This window comes from Aquarana catesbeiana, linkage group LG02 (genome assembly GCF_042186555.1).
Source record: "Aquarana catesbeiana isolate 2022-GZ linkage group LG02, ASM4218655v1, whole genome shotgun sequence".
Taxonomy (NCBI): domain Eukaryota; kingdom Metazoa; phylum Chordata; class Amphibia; order Anura; family Ranidae; genus Aquarana; species Aquarana catesbeiana.
In genome coordinates, this window is record NC_133325.1 from 179,039,659 (window position 1) to 179,059,072 (window position 19,414).

General features: G+C 40.3%; 1 protein-coding gene across 6 annotated transcripts in view; it reads left to right on the plus strand.

The window, feature by feature from the left end:
• STAT2 (signal transducer and activator of transcription 2) overlaps window positions 1-19,091 on the plus strand; it is a 174,062-nt gene extending 154,971 nt beyond the window's left edge. For all 6 annotated transcript variants that reach the window (XM_073613933.1, XM_073613937.1, XM_073613936.1 and 3 more), the window contains 5 exons: window positions 2,072-2,211; window positions 5,840-6,028; window positions 9,394-9,448; window positions 9,986-10,227; window positions 13,392-19,091. In XM_073613933.1, the coding sequence (XP_073470034.1) occupies window positions 2,072-2,211; window positions 5,840-6,028; window positions 9,394-9,448; window positions 9,986-10,227; window positions 13,392-13,495 (730 nt within the window). In that variant the 3' untranslated portion in view covers window positions 13,496-19,091. The remainder of the gene's footprint in view (window positions 1-2,071; window positions 2,212-5,839; window positions 6,029-9,393; window positions 9,449-9,985; window positions 10,228-13,391) is intronic.
• The last annotated feature ends 323 nt before the right edge of the window (window positions 19,092-19,414 follow it).

Below are 19,414 nucleotides of genomic sequence, written 5' to 3' on the forward strand. Positions count from 1 at the left end.
GCAGTGCCCACAAGGTCCCCCTGCTCAAGAAAACACATGTACAGGCCCGTCTGAAGTTTGCTAATGAACATCTGAATAATTCAGAGGAGAACTGAGTGAAAGTGTTGTGGTCAGATGAGAATCAAAAATCAAGCTCTTTGGCATCAACTCAACTCGCCGTGTTTGGAGGAAGAGGAATACTGCCTATGACCCTAAGAGCACCATCCCCACTGTCAAACATGGAGGTGGAAACATTATGCTTTGGGGGTATTTTTCTGCTAAGGGGACATGACGACAACTTCACTGCATCAAAGGGACGACGGGGACATGTACCATCAAATCTTGGGTGAGAACCTCCTTCCCTCAGCCAGGGCATTGAAAATGGGCCGTGGATGTGTATTCCATCATGACAATGACCAAAAACACATGGCCAAGGCAACAAAGGAGTGGATCAAGAAAAAGCACATTAAGGTCCTGGCGTGGCCTAGCCAGTCTCCAGACCTTAATCCCATAGAAAATATGTGGAGGGAGCTGAAGGTTCCAGTTACCAAACGTCAGCCTGGAAACCTTGGAGAGGATCTGCAAAGAGGAGAGGGACAAAATTCATCCTGAGATGTGTGCAAACCTGGTGGCCAACTACAGGAAACGTCTGACCTCTGTGATTTCCAACAAGGGTTTTAACACCAAGTACTAAGTCATGTTTTGCGAAGGAGTCAAATACTTATTTCACTCATTAAAATGCAAATCAATTTATAATGTTTTTGAAATGCGTTTTTCTGGATATTTTTGTTGTTATTTTGTTTCTCACTGTTAAAATAAACCTACCATTAAAATTATAGACTGATTATTTCTTTGTCAATGGGCAAACGTACAAAATAAGCAGGGGATCAAATACTTTTTTCCCTCACTGCAGGTCCTTGAATGCAGGGTGGGTGGAGTTGGAAATGTATGGTTAAATTTCACTGACAGTGACCATCAATTGTGGAGGAGGGGTGGGGGGGCTAAATAGTTCTGACATTAGTATTGGGGCTATTTGCAGCCACTGAGACCAATGTCGGGAGTTGTTAGTGCACTCACTGACACCATTGTTGAGGGTCATTATTGTGGCCACTGACACCAATGTTGAGGGTTATTATTGCATCCACTGATGTTGAGGGTTATTATTGCACTCACTGATGTCAGTGCGGGGGGTTATTTTGCATCCACCGACTCTAATGATGGAAGGTGGTATTGCGTTCACTGACACCAATGCTGGGGGTTATTATTGCACTCTCAGACACCAATGCTGTGGGTTAATTTACTGCCACTAGCATGAATGCTGGGTGTTGGGGTACTCCAACTTCTCTAGACTGAAATTTCGGGGTGCATTATAGCCTATTCATTTTAAATAGGTTTCCTAACTTGACACAATGCACAGTATTATTTGGCCCACTGTAAGTGTTGGGGGGCTGCACTTGAGGCCCTCTATCATTTTCAAGTTGACAACCACTGATCTAAGCTCTTAGTTCAGCCCTTTGCATAGTCCTCAGGCCCTATTATTCAGTGTTTTTCCTAACTACATTCTTACTTAGACCAGAGCTTTAACAGTATGAAGAGAAGTGTGTCTGGACTGGAGTTCCTTGTCATGAGACCTGTGATAACGGGGAAGCCTAGGAATGCCTCACCTAACTCAGAGCTTAGCATAGATGAATCAATTTTCCTTTCTTCCACCACAAGTGGAAGGAAAGAAAATTGCACAATACCCCCCCATCAACATAGTCGGTGTTGATGGGGGAATCCCTCCCGCAGCGCTATTGTATACTGCCATGGGGGGGTGTGGTGATCCTTCTCAGCTGTCAGAATTAAGTGATTACTGCAAGCGTCTATAGCTGGTGGCAGTATTCGCATGTAGAAAAATCCCACAGGTTGGTTGAACGCAAGTCCATCAAAGGTTCAATCAGCCTGCCCATACATGCATCGAAAATCAGTTGGTCCCAGCTGAATTTCAATCCATGTATGGCCGGCTTTACTCCTGATGTCTTGTTTATAACAAAAAAAATTAAATCTTGCCTGCTCAAATAACATTCTTCTGGTGTTTTGTGTTTTATCACAGCCATGTAATGGGATTTGTGAGTCGCAGCGTGGAGGACTCTCTTTTGAAGACAATGCAACAGGGCACTTTCCTGCTCCGCTTTAGTGAGAGCATTCGTGATGGTGGCATCACATGTTCCTGGGTGGACTACCAGTGTGATGGTATGAGATACTGATACAGCACTACAGCAGTCAGATTGTCTACGGACATCTAAATAGGTCAAATCACATTTAAATTCAGTGAATAAAAGGGCTTTTAAAAGGTTTTAGATATGTTACATTCTGTAGATCACAAGCGTGCAATGCGACTATAGTCCCTGGTTGGGAGGACAGGCCCCCCTAAGAAGATTGTTGAGTCAACTTAAACATGGAAAATCAATGTGCATGTAAAGGTGACTTAGATACAGTACTGTTTTATTAAGCCTAATCTTCCTTGCTTCGCCCATCTGTGAGTAGATTCATTGCCTTCAGAGCTTCTCGTCAGCCTGGCCATCACTTTGATAATAACCCTGCAGGCCTAATGATGTTTATCGTTCTGCAAAAAAAAAAAAAACAATTTAAAGAGTTTGTATTAGTGCCGGTTCACACTACAGCAACTTGGGATCCGACTTATCAGACCTCAAGTTGCCCTGAGTTGCTGGACATAAGAAATTCCATTGAAGTGAATGAGAGCCGTCTTAATGTACACTACTGAAGTTGCTCCGACTTCAGAAAAGGTTCCTGTACTACTTCAAGGCGACTTCTAGGCAACTTGTACCCATAGATTTCAATGGAAGTTGCCTCCAAGTCGGATCCCCATCTATATTGAAGAAACTTTTCAGGAAAAATAAAATAATTTACCCAGGTACTTCAAACATTTACCCAGGCAACCCCCTCCCTCCCACAGAGCTGATTATTCAGTGATTGGCCACAGCCAAAGTCGCCTGTCCTGGAGGCAACTTGAAGTCACATTGTAAGTTGCGCAAAGTCACGCTGAAGTCACCTCCAAATCGCCTTGCAAAGTCGCGCTGTAAGTCGGGTTGCCCCTGTGTGAACTGAGCCTTAAGGTTAATTGTGTATAGGATCATTAACAATTATGTAAATATATAAGATTAAAAATATATATATTTATTTTATTCATCTGTCCTTGATTTAGGGATACTTTATGATAAAACCAGTTACACTATTGTTTTAGATGAAGCTTAGAACATCGAATCTCACCAGCACATCACAGGCTCAAAAAAGCCATTTATTTTTCACAATGTGATCTGCACTTTGGAGCACATAGCCCCTTCATCAGGCAAAGAGTGGCCACTCATTGTCTCATTTGACCATTCCAGGTATCACTGAGAGGGGTTGCTGGGGGTGGGGGCACCATGAGTTGTAGTTGCGCCCCTGCACGCATGTATTATTCAGATTATAAAAAAAACTCTTGAGCTGTAATTTTTTGTGTGTTTGGATACAATTTAACCACTTCACGACCGCTCACTGTATATATACGTCATTTTTTTAAAGATGGATATCTCGGTAACGGCAGCAGCTGCTGCCACAACCGAGATATCCATCTTTACAGCGAGCGGTTCTGTACACGATAATGGTGGTCTCAGCGGCGGGTTCGCCGCGAGATCACCGTTATCGGCGGCGGGAGAGGTGCCACCCGCCGCTCTCCCGCACCCTCCGCCGCTTACCGGAGCCGTCGGTAGCGGCGGAGGAGATCGGGACCTGTCACCGCCGAGGTACTGAGACGAGTGAGGCCAAGATGGCCCCCACCCGTCTCTATACCATGTGACGGCCGGAGCGACGTCATTACGACGGCTCCGCCCACTTCTCTTAAAGGCACAATTTTTTTTGTGTCATTTTTTTTAAACGACTTTTTTTTTTTTTTTTTTTTTTGCATTTTAGTCTAAATATGAGATCTGAGGACTTTTTGACCCCAGATCTCATATTTAAGAGGACCTATCATGCTTTTTTCTATTACAAGGGATGTTTACATTCCTTGTAATAGGAATAAAAGTGATCCAAATTTTTTTTTTTTTTAAAACAGTGAAAAAATAAATAAAATAAAGTAAAATAAATAATAATAAAAAAAAAAAATTTAAAGCGCCCTGTCCCAACTAGCTCGCGCACAGAAGCGAACGCATACGTAAGTAGCGCCCGCATATGAAAACGGTGGTCAAACCACACATGTGAGGTATCGCCGCGACCGGTATTGCGAGAGCAATAATTCTAGCCCTAGACCTCCTCTGTAACTCCAAACATGCAACCTGTAGAATTTTTTTAAACGTCGCCTATGGAGATTTTTAAGGGTAAAAGTTTGACGCTATTCCACGAGCGGGCGCAATTTTGAAGCGTGACATGTTGGGTATCAATTTACTTGGCATAACATTATCTTTCACAATATAAAAAAAAATTGGGCTAACTTTACTGTTGTCTTATTTTTTTATTCAAAAAAGTGATTTTTTTCCAAAAAAAGTGCGCTTATAAGACCGCTGCGCAAATACGGTGCAAAAAAAAGTATTGCAATGACCGCCATTTTATTCTCTAGGGTGTTAGAAAAAAAACAATATATAATGTTTGGGGGTTCTAAGTAATTTTCTAGCAAAAAAAACTGTTTTAAACATGTAAACACCTAAAATCCAAAACGAGGCTGGTCTTTAAGTGGTTAAGAAATTATAAATAGAGAGAATTATAGAGGCTGCCATAGCTGACCTCCCCTGAAAATGCTGGTTACATGGCTGTCTCTGACATCAATACTTGGAGACATTGACCTGGAAACAGCATGCACATGAGAAAAGACCAAAAACACTTAATCTGCATATGTATTCCAAATTGGTAAGTGTTGAAGATATTGGATAAGTTTGACTGCTAGGGAACTAGTATGCTCAGAAAGAAGGTCGGCAATAACCAATTTCATGCTATTATATGACCGTTTTTATTCTGTGGAAATTTGCCCTATGGAGCACTTTCTCTATTGTTTTGCTCCAAAAAAATTCAATAAACATGTTGATATACAAATATGCCCCCGTGCTCCTTCATCCAGAGTGGGGCCCTCTAATACAGGAGGTGTGTTACTGGCCGGATCACTAATTGAAAACAGAGGGGAAAATAGCCTAAAATAAGAGAACTAATGCGGCCACCACGTCTAATGATTGGTAAGCTGCAATATATTACATTTTTGATTTTGGGTTTACTACTGCTCTCATACCACCTCAGTGCTGATTTGCTTTCTTATGCTTAAAGCTGTATAAGCCCAAACCCATAATACCTTTTTTTCTTTCATTTTAGTTGTGGTCGTGTGACTGCTATATGCTTTTTCCTTGTTTGAGCTCCATGGGTCAGGGACAGAAATTCCAAATGACATTTCAAATCCCAAGAGCTATTGACCGCATGACTCCTACACCGTCAATATGACTTTGCTGGGCTGGGCGCGGGGGCATGTTGGCATCGTGTCTTGTAAGTCCCATGGAAAAAGAAGGGTCACTGGACATTTCCCTAGTTAGCAGGGTTAGGAAGTAATAGGAAGCCTAGGATTTGTCAAGGGGGCTGGCAGGATCACCAGATATTCAGTGTGGGACAGAAGAATGTAATCCCAAACTTTTTATATTTAGGTTTACATACACTTTAAACATGGCAAAATTTGTCTAGTGTTCCATGTCTCCCCTAGTAATATATTTGATGTGTCAAACGGCATTATTTAAAAATGTATGTGGAAATTATTTTTAACAATTGTCAACTTTTGTGTCCTAGTTTTTATTATTTTTAGAGACTAGTAGATCTGTTCCCTAACTTGATCTGGGCCTTCTCCCAATAGAAAGCTACTCTGTCCGCTCTGTGCAGCCATATACAAAGAAGGAGCTATCACACATCCCCCTCACTGAAATTATTCGCAACTACCAACTTTTAGCAGAAGAAAACATTCCGGAGAACCCACTGAGATATCTCTACCCTAACATCCCCAAGGATGACGCCTTTGGGAAATACTATGAACAGAGAAATGAGAGTAAGTCAAGTACTTCATACTTTGCCTTATCCAGCTATATCAGTGTTTTATCACAGTTACGTGATAGTTCAAGTTTTTGGAGTTTTATTTGAAATGTGCAAAGAGAGATAACACAAATTCCTATAGGTATACCATTTAATTAAGTAATGACAGATACAGATTACAAACGTAATAATATTAGAAAATATAACAAGAATACTTAGCTATAGATGCCTTTATGATCAAAATCAGATGCATGCATGATAGTAGCTCTGAGATGAAACTCAACTCTTAAAACGTTTTAGCTGTGTTAGAGACAGGACTTGTATTTAAGGAAATGACCAACCCCCTTGCAAGCAACATGACCTTTTAAGGACTTGGTCAGTTTGTAATGACATTATTGTGGTATGAAGTCAGCTAGGGTAACCAGGCTTTGGAGGCTTTTCTTAGATATTATGAGACAACTTTAATAAGAACAAATTAAATTTCATTATCACTCCACCCCCTGGCTAACACATATAAAGTAATGCCTCCAACTGTACATAAGGGCTACATGTCAACAGTGGATGGAAAGCACCTAGTTATTTTACACACACACCCCCCCCCCCCCCACTTCTGGTACCAAATGTTTTATCACGGTTATGTGATAGTTTTAGGTTTTTAGGCTTGTATTCGAGATGTGCAAAGAGAGATCACACAAACACTTGAAGGGTATAACATTTATTAAGTAATGACAAATCCAGATAACAAATGTAATAATATTAGAAATTATAACAAGAAGACTATAGATTACTTTTCTGCCGCAAAGTCCTCCCGTCTTATACAACATGGCACAGATGATCAGGCCCAGCCGCATGCTCGCCCTGATAGAGACTTAACCCTCACAAGTTTTTAGCTGTCACAAAAAGGGGGTTTTGGGACTTTAAATGACAGATGTATACCAAAAAACAATCGTTGCAAAGAACATTTTATTACTTTGCCTTATGAGGTCATATACAGCATACTCAATGACAAAAAATGCATACACAAGATCGCATAAATGCAAGGCATGCTAAAAACCACATATGCATATTAACATCATGGGGTGAAGACAGGTCCTGCACATATAAAAGCATCTGTATGGACATCATGCATCTATGTAAGCCCGACGTGTTTCTTTGGGATACCAACTCTTCAGGGGCAAATGCAATGGTGATCTTTAAAGAGACATAACCATATGGTATAATGTTGTAGCTAAATAATAAGGGTAAGTAGTGGGTATAGGGGACAGAATGGGCATCCCTATAAATACTCACATCAACTGCATAGATGTGAACAGAAAATCAGAGATGCTCGAGATGTCTGGCATGGGAGCTGAGGTAGAGTAACATGAACAAGCCGGGAGCACTGTGGATTCCCTAAAGACAATGTGCAGGTGAAAGGTATAGGTAACAGTGAGCAAACACTTCTGTGGATTAAAATTAGTGGTATATATTGAATGTATAATAGTATTGATGAGAAGTGTGAAGAACCCATATACCAGGTCAGATTGAGGGAAAAACTAAGCATGAATGAAAGAACAGATACAAAGAAAGAAAGAAAAGAAACACCCCCTAGGTGAGATGATATAGAAACCAAGAAAGACATAGTGCTATGAGTATAGGTGAAACCTATGATGATTTACCTTGTTGGTTCACATAAAACTGGGAACCAAAATCAAAAGTGAATGCTTGCATTTAAGGTGCTTACATTTGCCTCTATAAAGTTCCAAACTGTTCTTAGTAAGTTTTTAGCTGTGTTATAAACAGGGCTTGTATGTAAGGACATTACCAATCCCTCTTGCAAGCAACATAACCTTTTAAGGACTTGGTGAGTTTGTAATGACATTCCTTTGGTATAAAGTCAGCAAAGGTAACTAGGCTTTGGAGGCTTTCTTGGATATTGTGAGACAACTTTAATAAGGAAATATGACATCTCCCCATCAACCAGATGTTGATGGGGAAATGACCACACAAAACCTACTCTTGAGTGTACACAACACCCACCTTTAGGATAACAATTTTTTTATTACAGATACTTGTCTAGCGTCATCAATATACACAGCGCTTTACATATACAGTATATTGTACATTTGCATCAGTCCCTGTCCTCAAGGAGCTTACAATCTAAGGTCCCTAACTCACATTCATACATATAGTAGTGCCAATTTAAACAGGAGCCAATTATCCTTTCAGCATGTCTCTGGAGTATGGAAGGAAACCGGAGTACCTGGAGGAAACCCATGCAGGCACAGGGAGAACATGCAAACTCCAGGCAGGTTTTGCCGTGGTTGGGATTTGAACCGATGACCCTAGTGGTGCCAGGTGGAAGTGCAAACCACTTAGACATTGTGCTGCCCCTCAATACATTTGTGCTTCAAGAACATGTAAGCCCAATCAGTAAAATCTCATTTAAGCTTAAAAGTGTATGTAAGGGCAAACGTGTGTTTTTTTTTTTGTTTTGTTTTGTTTTTTTCTTTAACGTTTTGAATAGAGTATGGGCGGATTAGACCCTTTGTCAGGTCTTTATTGCTGGCTGTGTATCTGCTGGAGGTATTCACCCCTCCATTTGTCCTGATGACCATTTTCACTTGAACAGAACGTGAGGAGTAGATCAAATCTTTTGAGTTATTTCAGAGCAAAAGGTGAGGGAAGGTCTTCCAATGGGGACACCTGTTCCAATAACATTGCATCTACTTCAGAGGGATTTCTTCCTATTTCCTGTTGGATCTCCAGGACAGATAGAAGAAATCCTAACGGGAACACAGACAGCAATACATAACGTACTAGGGTTTTACACTTCTGTAATCTAAAACTGCCCTTTTTCAGGCGCTTCCTGTTGCAGGGTGAAAACTGTCTCCTGTCAACCTGCCACCTGTGGTGGAGGCTGTGCTGCTACATTGCGCAGGTTGTTCATCGTTGTCACTATCAGCAAGCCGGACCATTGCAATGATGTGCAGCTGTCTCTGCAGTGAGTACATATAGACAGGAAATGGCTGAAGGAGACTGGAGGAAACCCAACAGCACAGAGATTAAAAAAAGGTCAAAAGAGTATTTTATGAAAAACAAAAATTATTGCAATTGTTTAAGATACACGGTGCTTTAGCAAACTAATGTCATCTAGTTAAAGGTTTAGACCTGCTTTAAACAACATATCATAGCAGTCCAAGATTTAGATCTTTGATTTAAGGAAAAGGTTTTCAAAGCAAAACATTAAAAAAAGACATTTCCTGATGAACCTGAACTGTCTGTTCAGTATTTTGTATCCTGTTACATGACATTTGTGTAGCTATTATTCTAAAGTAAAAATTAACTCTGCCTGATTCCTCTGCTAGTTTTATCATGAAGATACTTTTTTTTTTTTTTCAGTAACACTGGAATATCAGAAGTACATGAAGCGAAGGCTAATCATTGTTTCTGAACGGTAAGCTACTGAATTGGAAAGACAGGAGAGTGACTGTAGTAGTAAACAGCTATGGATGTCCCAAGTATACAACGGGCCCATCTATCCGCTCATTCTCTGCCCTTCTGGAGGGTGCAGCTGCCCCAATGAAACAATGTTATTGCCTGCTGCTGTTGCCACCCATTGCACACAAGGCTTCTAGAAAGCCGCTGGATATACACCCACAGCTAAATCTCCGGGTGCTCTATTGGGTATAGGTCAGCCCTTCCTGCCTTTGCACATTCCTATTAGCCATAAAGGTTGCCCATCATAGTGTTCGGCCAATAGTAACACGTGGGGGCAGGTTTAGCAGCAAAATGTAGTAGCAAGGTTTAGCATCAAGCCCTCCAAATTCCAAATCAATATAGTGTATAGTGTCGGGGTGTACCCAACTTGCCATGAAAAGATGCATTTAATTGGAGTTCAGCCAGCATTATAAGTTTACTCCAATAATTGTGATGATATCTTGCAATCCTATCCTTTGTATTTATAAGTGAATATTTTCTTTCTTAATTCTAGGAACATAGATGATTCACAGAGCAGTATTGCTTCTGGAACCCCACAACGCTCTGCTGAAACACCTCAGTATGACCCTGAAACACCCTTGAGCTTTGATGACTTTGAAGCACTTCAAAATGATTTGGTGGGCATGGATCTGAACTTTATCAATAGTAGTCTTGGTCCACAGGACAATATTGCTTCTGGTGGGGCACAGTACCCCGAAGCAGAAGTACAAAATTATGAATCTGGAATACCACATAGTAAGTATTCTTGTAACTGAAAAGTGATATTAATGATAAAAACAGCTTACTTATGGTGAGCTTGTGATAGGTGCGGCAAAATAGCTTCTAGTGTTGAAGCTGTACTCTACAAAACAATAGCGAAACAAAAGCTGATAAACATTCCCCATGATCCATTGAGCTTGCCTTTCTGCTGCCCCAACAGCAGTTTGGAGGGGGGGTGGACCCGAGAAGAGGAGGATCCGGGCTGCTCTGTGCAAATCCACTGCACTGGGCAGGTAAGTATAACATGTTTTTTTTTGTTTTGTTTTTTAAAACAAGACTTTACAATCACTTTAAAGTGGTTGTAAAGGCAGTTTTTTTTATTTTAATGCATTGTATGCATTAAAATAAAAAGCATTCTATATGCAGCATCCCCCCTCAGCTCCCCTTAATACTTATCTGAGGTCCCTCTCTGGACAGTGGTGTCCACGAGTGTCTCAGCCATTAGAGATTCTCTCTCCTGATTGGCTGAGAGACAGCATCGGTGCCAATGGCTGCCACTGCTGTCATCAAAGTCAGCTAGCCAATCAGGGGAGAGAGGGGGCGGGGGGCCGGGTTGGGGCTCCGTGTCTGAAGGGAAACAGGGAGCTGTGACTTGGCTCGGGTGCCCCCATAGCAAGCTGCTTGCTGTGGGGGCACTGAACAGGAGGGAGGGGCCAGGATCACAGAAAAGGGACCCGAGAGGAGGATCCTGGCTGCTCAGTGCAAATCTACTGCAACAGAGCAGGAAAGTATAACATGTTTGTTATTTTTATAGTGGAAAAAAGCGAGACTTTACAATCACTTTAGTGTCTTAATGGAGAGTGCAATTGCATTAATTAAGCTGGCCATACATGATTGTACAATTCACTTCACATTTACTAAAACTAGACAGACCTAGACAATCCATTCAGTTTGTAAAAAAATTTAGGCAGGCCCTCAAGCCGGTTAGTTTTTGGTAAATTTAAAAGAGATTGTCCAAAAAACGTTTATGGTGTATGGTTGCCATCAGTCTAAGAATAGATGGGAACATGCATTAGCAAGGTAACTCATTGACATTCCTATCAGGTTGATCAAGCTGCTTTGCATACATAGGAAATACATCTGTTTTGAGTGTCTTCTTAAGTTGTAAATCAACCTGATCCTCCTCTTCTACTAGTGTTACTGCTGATGGTCATGAATGGCGTCTCCACCATACCCTTCAGGGAGGACTGATGAGCTCTATCACTCGTACATTTCTAGGTGCAATACTGTATTTGATTCAATAATAAATCCCACTGTTTTTACTACACTATAACATGCGCGCTCTGTCCATTAGTCTCTCTCTGTGCCAAAAACAGACTGCATGAACATATGTCAGCCAGACAATTAGAGAGTTAACATTATGAATACAAGAACATCTGTGCATGAGTATTTTGCAGGATAAATTGACCCTTATTTTTTTAATTCTTATACAGAAAGCTTCTGGCAGTAAATGTGGTGGTAACCCAGATGCTTTTTTTGTAAGCTCGACAGATAATAATACCTTGAATATTAAATCTACGCACGATGTCTTATGAGAAATCTTTGTGCGTTTTAATGAAAACTTTTTAATTTCTGTCCATCTAATCCCGAGATTCAGATCAGCAGGATGGCACAAGCAGTTTGGTCACCTGAATTTTATCTTATGCAGTTAAAGCAATGCAGGTACATCACCTTCCTGCCCCTACACAGTAATAGTAATTAAACATTGAAGGAACAGTAGCAGACTGACTAGGTCAGTGGTTCTCAACCTGGGGTCGGTACCCCCTCGGGGGTCGAATGACAATTTGCCAGGGGTCACCAAATCCTGGGATGTTCCCAAAGCCCGGGCTTTTCCCAGCAGGGCTGTTCCTGGAGCCTGCAGCCGCCCACTCACCCTCTTGGCAGCTGCCAGCACTGCCACTTGTCCCATTCCCCCCACCAAGGAGTAAGAGAAGGAATAAAAATAGAGAATACATGGAAGGGAGAAGAAAAGAGGGGGAGGAACAAATGAAAAAGGGGGAGAAAGTATAAGAGAAAGAACAAGAAAATCGGCTAGAGAGAGGGATGGGGAAAAAACTAGAAATTAGGATAGAGAGAGATAAAAGGGAAATAAAGGAGAACAAAGAGAGAGTGGTACATCCTAAAATGTACCATAAAGGCTTTTAATACTGTACGAGTGGAAGGGACTCAGGGAGCGCGAAATGTCCGTGGGTTAGGGGCTCAAATTACTTGTCTTGCCTTGGGTGCTGACAACCCACGCTATGAAAATAATTTTACTGTTAGGGGTCCCCAAAACTTGAGAAATTTTATCAAGGGGTCACGGCACTAGTAAGGTTGAGAACCACTGGACTAGGTCATCACTTTACTCTCTCCTTCTGTCAGCATGTCTTCTGCTGCTGCTTGCTTTCCTAGAGTGAGTTTTACTGTACAGAGGAGAGGCTAAAACAAATTTCGGTACTTACCCCAGTTGCATGTAAACATAATAACAATGGAGCTTTTAGCATCTAGATAACACTATAGAAAAACATACTACATGGGAATTCTGGACCTCATTGACTGCTGACATAACCAACCAATAGTCCCCTCACTGCGACCTGCAGCTTACCCCATGGCTAGATATTGCACCCCTCCTTCCCCTCGGCGCCAGCTCCACAATCCTCTAGTAGTCTATCCTCACATCTTCCCTTATCCTAATTCTACCCACTTCACCCTAACTGCTACTATAATAAAGGAAAATGTATTCTACAGAATGTGGTTGACTGCTATAGGTTCATCATAGAATTAAGGAACACAGCTTTATGCTCACACTCAACCCACTAACAACCTGTAACTTTTCTGTTTGCCCCTGACCTCTATGAGGTCTTACACATACAGCTCAAGGAATCCAGATTCTGCAAAATCTAGAGGTTTGTACTCCCCAACCCCCCCCCCCCCCCCCCGCAAGAATATTTTCCCATCCTACTAACCCCTTCTCCAACCACTCTCTGGAGCATTGTATTACCAACAAATATTATGCCTAATATGTATTGTATAGTATTCTAACATTTACTGGTTTCAGTTATTCAAACACACGATTCAAGAATTAAAAGAAACATAGTTCAGCTTTAGGATTCAATTTTATGAATGTGGCACTAACATCTGAAACCTTTTTGTCCTTCTAGGTTCCACACATTTCCTTATAGATCAAAGCAGTGACCCTATGCTTTCAGGACCGCAAGGGGAATCTAGCGAGTTGTTCCAGGAAATATTTCGTGCTTACCAGTAATGCAATGTGTTTACTGCATCCTTGGTTTGTACAATGGAAGTGCACTTCTCCTGTATACATGCACACTGTTTACAGTAATGTCACATTCCAAGTGATGACCAGTGCGGTAACTTATTACATTATAAGCAGTTAAGTGAAAAAAGCTTTATAGTTAGAGGGCTTTGGGTATTAAAACTGTAAAATCGATTAAATAAAAAAAAAAGGTAATAAGAGACACTCAGAATGAAGTTCAGTAGTTAATAGGAACCAGTCTGTTATCGTCTTTTAACAGTTGTGTAGTCAGAATAATTCAGGTTCATTGCGATTGGAAACTGCACAGCAGCGCTGGCTTTATAAGTGATTTACCTTCCATGATCGTAGGCACATGTAATTGATAAGGAATAGACACAGAGTGACTTTATATTAAAGCTGATACAAATTGGATAGAGCCTTCCTCCAGCCCTGTTGTACAGGGACCTGGGATGGCTTCTAATGATCTGAGAAGGCTAATTGCAGTTGGCTAATAGGTTATTCTTTTTTTTTTTTTTTTTTTTTTGCAAGAAAGTTGATTTTTCTCTTTTGCCTGTTTCTTGAATGCATCATGGAGGAGAAACATGTGGATTATTATTTTAGGGGGTTTTGTATAAAATTTTTGAATGAGAAAAAGTACGTTAGTATATATATATATTTTTTTTTATTTTTTTTTTTAAAGACCTGGCTAGAGAGTAGCTTCTTAGCAGCATTATCCATATACATGCCTCAGTAGAAATTACTGCCCTGACCAATCACACAGTCAAACAATCGATCAACTTGGGGTCCCCTGTAGTGACTTCGTTTATTAAGGTAAAAGGCTTTGCAATCCATGCTGTGTTCCAGTTAGCAGGATTTCACTATTCTAACTGCAGAAACTGAAATCTGTTCGGACAATGTGATTCAATACTACTTGCTTATAAGATTTTTTTGTTCTACATTAATAAAGAAGCCTATTAATTTAAATGCACTTTATATATATTTGTATAAAATTCTCGCCATGTGCAGAAGCTTACAAAAAGAATACAAACACTAATTGGCATATTAACTGATTGTAGAGATGGTCCAATAATAAGCCGGTTAGTGGCCCTACACTGTGTGGTTATCAACTGGACTTAATTAAGTGTAACTTTATTTGTATTTCCATTTTTTTATTTCTATTTCCATGTTTAATTTCCCGGTTCTAACATTTACTATTGGCTGAAGCTTGTCTAATGTACTGGGAAAATGTGCTGAAAGAGAAACTGAAGAAATGTATGATATTCTACATAGTTCAACCTTAGACCAACTTGGGACAGCAAAAAATACAGCTGGTGAGCTGCACCTTCCACCAGGAACTGTTATACCAGTCAGCAAGTCCACTTAGCTTCTCCGTCCTTCTGAGAGTGATCAATGATCAACCTCACCCAGAAGCATAATAAAAAGTCTAAATAATCTAGCTACAACTAGATTATTTAGGCTTTTTATTGTGCTTCTGGGTGGGGTTGATCATTGATCAATATGACTCCCTAATGTACGTGGCTGTAAATTAGGTGGGGTGGAACATTTGAGCACACTTGCCTTAGTGTCATGGGTCAGATTTAAAGATACAAGGAATATCACATGATGCAATATTAGTCACCCACTCCATCATAAAACACAGTTTGCACTCTGTATATTCCCCACACAATATTTTGTTTTATCTTTCAAACAATCTACTAATAATGTCCATTCAACAATTTAATATCTTCCTTCTCTGACTTTTTCTGTGTTTAATATGCAAACGGTTTCCCAGCACTCTTCCAATTCATATGCAAGTATATTCCTTCACCATCCAATCCTCATGAACAAAACATCTTTTGGTTAAATCTCTCCCTGATGAAGTTACACGATGAAACCCGTTAGAGTGGAGCTTAGTCACACGTACTAGGATTGCCTTTACTGCAAGGATGGACAGTCTGGATTGCTTTTGAGATCATTTGCTGTGATCAGTAGTGCTTTTGTAAATTTAAAAAAGTGAGTGGATTTTTAATACTTATTTTACCCACCTTTAATAATCCTAACCCACTAACCCATTACCAGAATGTTCTATCCACCTCATTACCTGGACATTTTTCAGTCCTGCAATAGTCTGACAACCTGTAATGCAACACTGTACTCCAGATTAATAAAAAAAATTTTTTATATACAGATGTAGCTACCTTTTTAGTAGTCTTTTGTATCTTTTATTATCAAAAGGAACATTTCATTTCTGATATAAAACACATTGATTAAATAATCTTTCTTCATAAATTTAGGCCACAGTGTATTTTGCTGCACAAAAACAAAGTAAGTGTTTGGTAACTAGTCTATGCAAAAGGTATAGTTTACAAACTATGGTGTGTGTGTGTATGTATATACCGTATTTATCGGCATATAACACGCACTTTTTTCCCCTGAAAATCAGGGGAAAAAAAACAAAAAAAATTTCACCCAGGAGAGCCATTGTGCCACAGTATATCTGCGTGACACAGTCAGCAAGTGGTTAAACACTGAAAAAGTTGTGGGAAGAAGATTCTACATGTTGAGTAGATGATGTTACAGCCAAAAAATTAGGTGTGAGACCACAAACGTGATTACCCTTCCATATTGGGGAGGTAACTAAAAATAATGAGGTTTTGTCCATGGGGAGTAGATGGTGAAAGGATATCACTGCAAATAGTTTAGAAGGGTGCTGGAAAACCATTTTCATATGAAAGGGTTTGTAAACCCTCAAACCCTCATTTAATTAAATAAATAAAATAATAAACATGTCATACTTACCTCCACTGTGCAGTTCGTTTTGCACAGAGTGGCCCCGATCACCGCCTTCTGGGGTCCCTTGGCGGCTCCTCCCCACATCAGAGAAGCGCACTCCCGGGGGGGGTTACCTTGCGAGCGCACTCCCAAATCCAGCATTTGCATCTGTTGACACAGAATGCCGGACTCGGCCCCACCCCCTGCGTCATTGGATTTGATTGACAGCAGCGGGAGCCAGTGGCTGCGCTGCTATCAATCTATCCAATCAAGAGGATGCATTAAGGTGAAAAAACATGAGGGTTTACAACCCCTTTAAACACGGAAAATTTGTGGAAAGAAGATATTTGCTGAATGGACATTATTGGTATTTTGTTTGAAAAATGAAACTAAATCTAGTGAAATGATGTATGTTGCACACTGTGTTTTATGATTTGTTTGATTTATAATTTAAAAACATTGACACATTCAAACAAAGAGGATATATATTATTTTATTAATTGGGCGATATGATTATTAATGTATCTTGTGATAATATTTGTATTATGTTTTAAATCAAGGTTTAATTATGGTGTTATTTAAGGGCTGCAGCTGGGTTATAAATATTCCAGTTAAAGAGTGCTGAAACGTATTAACTTTAGGTCCATCGACACCCGCCCACATCCAATCTTATCCACTAAAAACATCCACCTGGGAGATCGGATCAGATGGCAGTTGGGTGTACATCTGACCGCCCATAGAGGAGAGCGGGCTGTGTCTGTGTCCGCTCTGCATAAGCGGAGCAACATGGACCAGCCATCCACATGCCCACCGGGGATCAACAGACAGATTCCCCGCTGAGCAGGTGGACTCCAGCGGAGCCCCGCCCCATGTGTAAGGGGCCTAAGGTGTATTTAAAATGTTACCTGACATAGGAATATCTCTTCGTCTTGTATAAAAGTGAAAAAAATTTGTATATCTTAGGATTTACTTTATTCATTCCTATAAATTGAATTAGAAAATACATTTTATCTAAAAATAATCATTAACAATTCACATGCATTTTATCTTTAACCACTTTCTTACTGGGCACTTAAACCCCCCTCCTGCCCAGACCAATTTTCAGCTTTCAGCGCTGTCACTCTTTGAATGACAATTGCGCAGTCATGCAACACTGTACCCAAATTAAATTTTTATCTTTTTTTTCACACAAACAGAGCTTTCTTTTGATGGTATTTAATCACCACTGGGGTTTTTATTTTTTGCTAAGCTAAACAAAACAAGACAGAAAATTTTGAAAAAAATTTTTGTTATAAAATTTTGCAAACAGGTAATTTTTCTCCTTCATTGATATACGCTGATGAGGCGGCACAGATAAGGCGGTACTGATAGGCACAGATAAGGCGGCACTGATGGCCACTGATAAGGGGGCACTGAAGGGCACTTATAGGTGTTACTGATGGGTGCCACTGATAGATGGGTCTTGTAGGTGGCACTGATGGACAGCACTGTTGATGAGGCACTGATTGGTGACATTGATAGGTGGCACTGTGGGCACTTATAGGTGGAACTGATGGGTGGCATTGGTAGGTGGTGCTGGTGGGCACTGGTAGGCGGCACTGTTGTACACTGGTAGGTGGCACAGGTGGGCACAGATGAGCTGGCGGCTGCTCTCCTTGATCAGGACCAATGTCCCTCTGACAGCCACCGGTGATCGAATTTTTTTTTTCTCCTCGCGCTATCAGTATGAGGAGAAAAAAATTGCCGATTACCGGCTCTGTTTACATCACACGATCAGCTGTCATTGGCTGACAGCTGATCACGTGGTAAGGGGTCAGAATCGACCCCTCACTCTGATCTCGCTGATCATAGAGCGTGCCCTGCAGGGGGCGCACAGGCCGCTCGAGCACGGGAGGATATCTATTGACGCACTCCCAGCAAAGTAGGTCCACGCTGTAGCCGTCTTTCAGCTATAGCGCGGATCTGAAGCGGTTAATGTAGTGTGCATAATCCAACGAATTATATACTTATAAGGCTACTAAAAGAAATTCCTGTTTGTGATGGGGAAAAAAAGAACTTTTCCTAGTTGTACCAAACAAAATGTATCTTGGGCCTAGCATACAGCAACAAGATCCAGAAACATATGATGTCAAAATAGTAAGAATGGAAATGTGAGAAATGCTGGATATTATTTGATGGACTAAATTTTTGGTTTTGTAAAAGTCATGGTTCTCCTTTTACCCTGATGTTAAAGCGTTTGTTACCCCAATACTTCATATTCCTGATATGTGCCTGCTGTACCATGTATTCGTATGAGAAAGTATCCTGTTCTTTTTGTGTTGCTTTGGTTACTTATGGTATGATACTAGTCACAGACCATACTACTCAATATATGCAGCTGTGCTGTTCGCTGTACTCTTTTACACTTGTTGCTAACATTTGTCCTGTTGTTTGAATTTTTTTCTCTATTGACCTGTCCTTTTTTTAAATTGCCAATGGCCTCTGTATGCCACAGCTAATTCCAGTGAGTATCCTAATCAATGTGCAAAACTGAAAAAAACTATAATGCCTTATGATTCCGATTTTGTGTGGTAGCATGGCAATACTCTAACCCAATGTTATTTTTTTAATAGTTGTGAATTTGAATTTGGTTGTATGTATTAAGTGTTATTTCTTAAAATGCTATACAGTAAAACATAGAAAAATACCATTACCCACCTTTACTGCAGAAAATATATAACTTTTTAGAGAGCTGGTTTTTACTATCCATTATATAGTACAATATCATTGGGCACATGATTGTTTGCAGTTTAAGTTATGTAAAATGTTTAAATAAAGACATCATTTAAATGTTGCCTTTTTTATGTCTTATTTCATTTATAAGCTCTTATTGGGGTAAATTATATTTGTGTGCTGTGTCAATACAAGCCTGATCCATTTTGTCATCACATGACACGGCTGTCTACGGAGACTTGTGTGCGAGAACTGTTTACATAGGTAGGATGAAGATCTCACTAACGTGGGGCTGCCAGTCAAAGGTTACAGATCAAGGTGAGATCTTAAGGGGTCTTTTCAATGTGTTTTTAAAGTGATTGTCAAGCTTTGATATTTTTTTCTTAATAAAATAATAAAAATGTCTTACTTGCCTGCTCTGTGCAATGGTTTTGCATGGAACAC